This window comes from Thermobia domestica, chromosome 10, assembly GCF_964235325.1.
Source record: "Thermobia domestica chromosome 10, izTheDome1.hap1.1, whole genome shotgun sequence".
NCBI classification, from domain to species: Eukaryota; Metazoa; Arthropoda; class Insecta; order Zygentoma; family Lepismatidae; genus Thermobia; species Thermobia domestica.
The window spans coordinates 215,579,778-215,584,654 of record NC_137463.1 but is presented as its reverse complement, the minus strand read 5'-3'; the positions used below and the strand labels follow the sequence as shown (position 1 = coordinate 215,584,654).

The 4,877-nt window shown below is 35.7% G+C and overlaps 2 protein-coding genes across 2 annotated transcripts; both read left to right on the top strand.

The window, feature by feature from the left end:
• Positions 1 to 595: 595 nt before the first annotated feature.
• LOC145661774 (uncharacterized) lies at positions 596 to 2,434 on the top strand. The gene has a single exon (XM_081727109.1). The coding sequence runs from the start codon at positions 596 to 598 to the stop codon at positions 2,432 to 2,434; it is 1,839 nt and encodes a 612-aa protein (XP_081583235.1).
• A 37-nt stretch (positions 2,435 to 2,471) lies between these two features.
• On the top strand, positions 2,472 to 3,602 carry LOC145661773 (uncharacterized). The gene has a single exon (XM_081727108.1). The coding sequence runs from the start codon at positions 2,472 to 2,474 to the stop codon at positions 3,600 to 3,602; it is 1,131 nt and encodes a 376-aa protein (XP_081583234.1).
• The last annotated feature ends 1,275 nt before the right edge of the window (positions 3,603 to 4,877 follow it).

Here is a 4,877-nt window from a genome sequence, read left to right as displayed (position 1 = left end):
GAAAACAATGGGAGCTTTCATTGAAGAAAAACGAACAACCAACTTTCGACCAGCTGAAAGAGTTAATATTACAACGTGCCAAAGCGTTAGCTGCAGTGAGTGCAAGGTCACCGGCAGACACGTCTGCTTTAAAAACAAACAAAAAAGGCAACACGTTAGTGCATCATTCAAGTCCAATTGTGTCGTGTACCATGTGTAAAAATAACCACAAGCTATATAAGTGTCAAGAGTTCATAAATATGTCAGTGAATGATAGGCATAGTTTTGTGAAAAAGAATTCGCTTTGTTTCAATTGTTTGACCTTAAATTGTTCCGTAAATAAGTGTAATGTGAAGAGGGTTGCCACTCTTGCAACAAAAAGCATCATACTTTATTGCATTTTGAAGGAAAGGATAAAGTAGATCATGTAAATTGTTCTCATTCTATAAATCAAAAACTAATTCATCAGGTGTTGTTGTCCACCGCTGTCATAAATATCAAAGATAATGCAAATAAGTTGATACAGTTTCGTGCTCTTATCGATTGTGGTAGTGAATTGTCGTTTATAACTGAACGTTGCGTCCAGAAATTACGCATAAACAAAGAGAAAATAAACATGAGTATATCAGGTGTTACTGGTTCTAACGTTTTAAATTCTCATGCAATAGTTGATTTCTGTTTTCAGTCATTGTACAGTAATAATAATATTCATACTAAAGCAATAGTAGTCCCAAGAATCACAAGTAACTTACCCAGAGTAACTATTCAAAATATAGGTAATTGGGAAATTGTGAAACAAGTAAACTTAGCAGATCGACAGTTTAATAAAAGCGGTCCTATTGATGTGTTGTTAGGTGCTGATGTTTTCCCATTATTGTTGCTCAGTGGGAGACACGTAGGTACGAATGGAGCTCCGTCTGCCATTGAAACGGTGTTAGGTTGGGTATTGTGTGGTCAGATTAACTTAACGAATAACACATCAAGTGTTCAGTCATATTTTGTTTCTGCTGATCTCAATAAAACATTGCAAAGATTCTGGGAAGTAGAGGAGTTGCCAACTGTTCAACATTTATCCGTTGAAGAGCAAATATGTGAGCAGTATTTTGCTGAAACTTACAAACGTGATGTTGATGGCAAATATATTGTAAAATGGCCTTTTAAAGAAAATGTTGAGCCTCTAGGTGTATCACGGGACACAGCAGTAAAGCGATTATGCCAGATGGAACGTAAGTTACAGAAAGATCCTGATTTATGTAAACAATATTGTGATTTCATGAAGGAGTACTTAGACTTAGGTCACATGGAAAAAATTCCTGATGTAAAACTTGATAAGCTTGTACCTGAATCTTATTATTTGCCGCATCATTGTGTCTTAAATGAAAGTAGTTCTACCACTAAATTGCGGGTTGTATTTGATGGTAGTGCTAAAACTAGCAGTGGAGTATCTCTCAATGACAACTTAATGGTAGGTCCAAAATTACAAGATGATATTATCCCATTAATATTAAGGTTCAGAACTCATCCAATTGCAATATGTGCTGATATAGCAAAAATGTACAGGCAAGTTAAGGTAGATCAAACTGATTCTGATTACCAGAGAATAGTGTGGAGAGAAACAGTTGACCAACTTATTAGTGATTTTAGATTAACTGTTACTTATGGAACCAGTTCGGCTCCATATCTGGCTGTAAAGTGTTTGCAACAGTTAGCTGTAGATGAAGGTCATTGTTATCCCAGAGCCGCAGAATTAGTCATGAATGATTTCTTTGTTGATAATTTAGTTTCAGGTGCAGCTGATAGTAGTGAGGCAATGGTATTGTACTCAGAATTAACAGCATTATTACACAAAGGTGGTTTCGAATTAAGAAAATGGTCTACTAACGACATGAATGTGCTAAATAGTATACCTTCTCACTTAAGAGAAACTCAATCGTTAATTTGTTTAAATGAAGATGAGAATGTAAAAGCTTTAGGTATACAGTGGAATCCATCAAGTGATTCATTTTCATTTTCTATTGTTGTTCCCACTTTTAAGTCAGTAATGACAAAACGAATGTTACTATCTGATATTGCAAAATTCTATGATCCGCTTGGTTGGTTATCTCCAGTATCCATTGTTGCAAAATTGTTGCTACAATCATTATGGAAATTAAAAATTGAATGGGATGACGTACTTCCGTATGATATTGCTCGCTCGTGGGAAGTATATTGTCAAGAATTGCCATTGTTGAGACAGATTAAGATCAAAAGGTGCATTTCTTCTAAAAATATTGTGAAATATGATCTAATTGGGTTCTCAGATGCTAGTGAAGAGGCGTATGCTGCAGTAGCATATGTACGTTGTATAGATACATCTGGAAATGTACAAGTATACCTGATTGCTGCAAAGACCAAAGTTGCCCTTATAAAGCAAATATCAATACCTAGGTTAGAAATGTGTGCTGCAGTAGATTAGATTGTTATGTAGATTAGTCAATACGGTCATTAAGGCAATGTTAATCAAGTTTGAACAGGTTGTCTGTTACACAGATTCTACTATTGTGTTAGCATGGCTTTCTTCATGTCCGAGTAAATGGAAAACATTTGTGGCTAACCGAGTATCTGAGATTCAGCAATCGATTTTTATTAAATGGGCGCACACATTGAGCAAAGACAACCCAGCTGATTGTAGTTCTCGTGGTTTGAACCCGTCACAATTAGAGTCTTATTCACTATGGTGGAATGGGCCAAAGTGGTTGATGGAATCAGAGTTACCTATCGTAAATATTAATTGCAAAAATCTAGATTCTGTTCAATGTGAGCAAACGTCTTTAACTGTTAACATGCACATTAAGGTTGACTGTACAATAGTAGATAAATTTTCATCATTATCTAGGTTAGTTCGTGTTACTGCTTGGTGTAAAAGATTTATTAGGAATAGTAAAAGTAAACAGGAGTTAAAATGTAGTGGACCATTAACTACAAAGGAGTTGTCAAATGCATTAATGCATTGGATAAAACAAGCTCAAGAATCTGAATATCCACTTGAGGTAAAGTACTTACGTATGAAAAAACCTCTGCCTTATAATAGCAAACTATTGAGTTTAAATCCATTTCTTGATGAAAATGATGTCATGAGAGTTGGAGGTCGCTTGCAAAATGCTAGTGTAACATATGATTTCAAATATCCCATCTTACTTCCAAAACATGCTAGAATTACAGAACTTCTTGTAAAATCTGAACACATAAAGCATCTTCATGCAGGTTCACAGTTACTTTTATCTGTTTTGCAACAAAAGTTTTGGATTATTGGTGGTCGTGACTTTGTAAGGAAAATTGTAAAAAGTGTAACAGCCTCTCAGTTAATGGGTCAACTTCCTGTTGGTAGAGTAACACCAACTTGTCCATTTTTGCATTGCGGTTTAGATTATGCTGGTCCACTATTGTTAAAAGATATGAAAAGTCGAAATTCAAAATTGTTCAAAGGTTACGTAGCACTCTTCATTTGTTTTAGTGTCAAAGCAATCCATTTAGAATTGGTAAGTGATGCTTCAACAGAGTCATTTATTGCAGCTTTGAAACGTTTTATAGCTAGAAGGGAAAACCTACTGATATTTACAGTGATTGTGGTTCAAATTTCATAGGTGCAAACAGAGAATTAAAATCTTTACTGAAACTTGTAACGAATGGTGATTCAAAAGAGTCTGTATGTAATTACCTCAGTATGCAATCTATAAATTGGCATTTTAATCCACCATCCTAACCTCACTTTGGAGGTATATGGGAAGCTGGTGTAAAGTCTGTCAAGTACCACTTGAGACGTGTAGTTGGTAACACTGTACTCACAATTGAAGAAATGTATACAGTTTTGTGTCAGATTGAAGCATGTTTAAATTCTAGACCATTAACTGCTCTATCTTCTGATCCTAATGACTATCAGGTATTAACTCCTGGTCATTTCTTAATTCACGATGCACTAGTAGCAATACCTGAACCAAATTGTGTGAATTAAAAATCAATCATTTGTCACGCTGGCAATTAACTCAAAGATTGGTCCAACATTTTTGGAACCGTTGGGAAAGAGAATATTTGTCTCGGCTGCAACAAAGGCCAAAGTGGTGGTGTAAACATGCTAATATCAAGGTCAATGATTTAGTATTAGTGAAGGAAGATAAGACATCTCCTCAACATTGGAATTTAGCAAGAGTAGTTGCTGTTCATCCTGGTGTAGATAATATTGTTAGAACTGTTACTATTAAAACTAGCAAAGGTGTCTTCAAACGACCAATTGTAAAAATTTCTCCTCTTCCATTTAATGAAGAATAATATGTAGAATGTGTATTGTAGAGTAATGTGTAGAATAATATGTAGTGTTGAAATGATATTTCAAGGTGGGCGGTATGTTCGGCCGCATTTCATTATTCTTTTGTTTTGTATCAGGCAACGCTGGATGATTGATAGTTTTTTTTATAAGTGTCAACGTGGCGTGTTTGACTGCATAGTGTGTAGTTGGTTATGCATAGCAACTATTGTATTTAGTTGTGTGTTTACAATATAATAAATAGTATATTGTGCAACGAACTTTGTGTTCAAAATAATACAGTCCACAAACAGTCTTAAAGCTCTGATTGTTTAAAGTGTGCAGTAGGAGTAACAAAATGAAACACATAAGTATATCGGGAGGCTGTACAAGAGCACTTGCCAAACAAAGTGGGTATTCCTCGAAGAAATGAATACAGAGAAAGTGAGACTCCTTCGAAGCGTCAGGGCAAGAGCGATCGCTTTCGCTCACGTGGTCGCAGTTTCCAATCCTACTGGGAGCCCACGGCCTCAGATTCAAGACCCGAGTAGTTATTTTCCTATTTTTCATACGTGGGACGGTGTCCCAGCAGTAGTGGGACATGTTGAAATTTATCCAT

What these genes read in the sequence shown, in the direction of transcription:
- LOC145661774 (XM_081727109.1), top strand. Translation starts at nt 596, where the DNA reads ATGAGTATATCAGGTGTTACTGGTTCTAACGTTTTAAATTCTCATGCA.
- LOC145661773 (XM_081727108.1), top strand. Translation starts at nt 2,472, where the DNA reads ATGTTAATCAAGTTTGAACAGGTTGTCTGTTACACAGATTCTACTATT.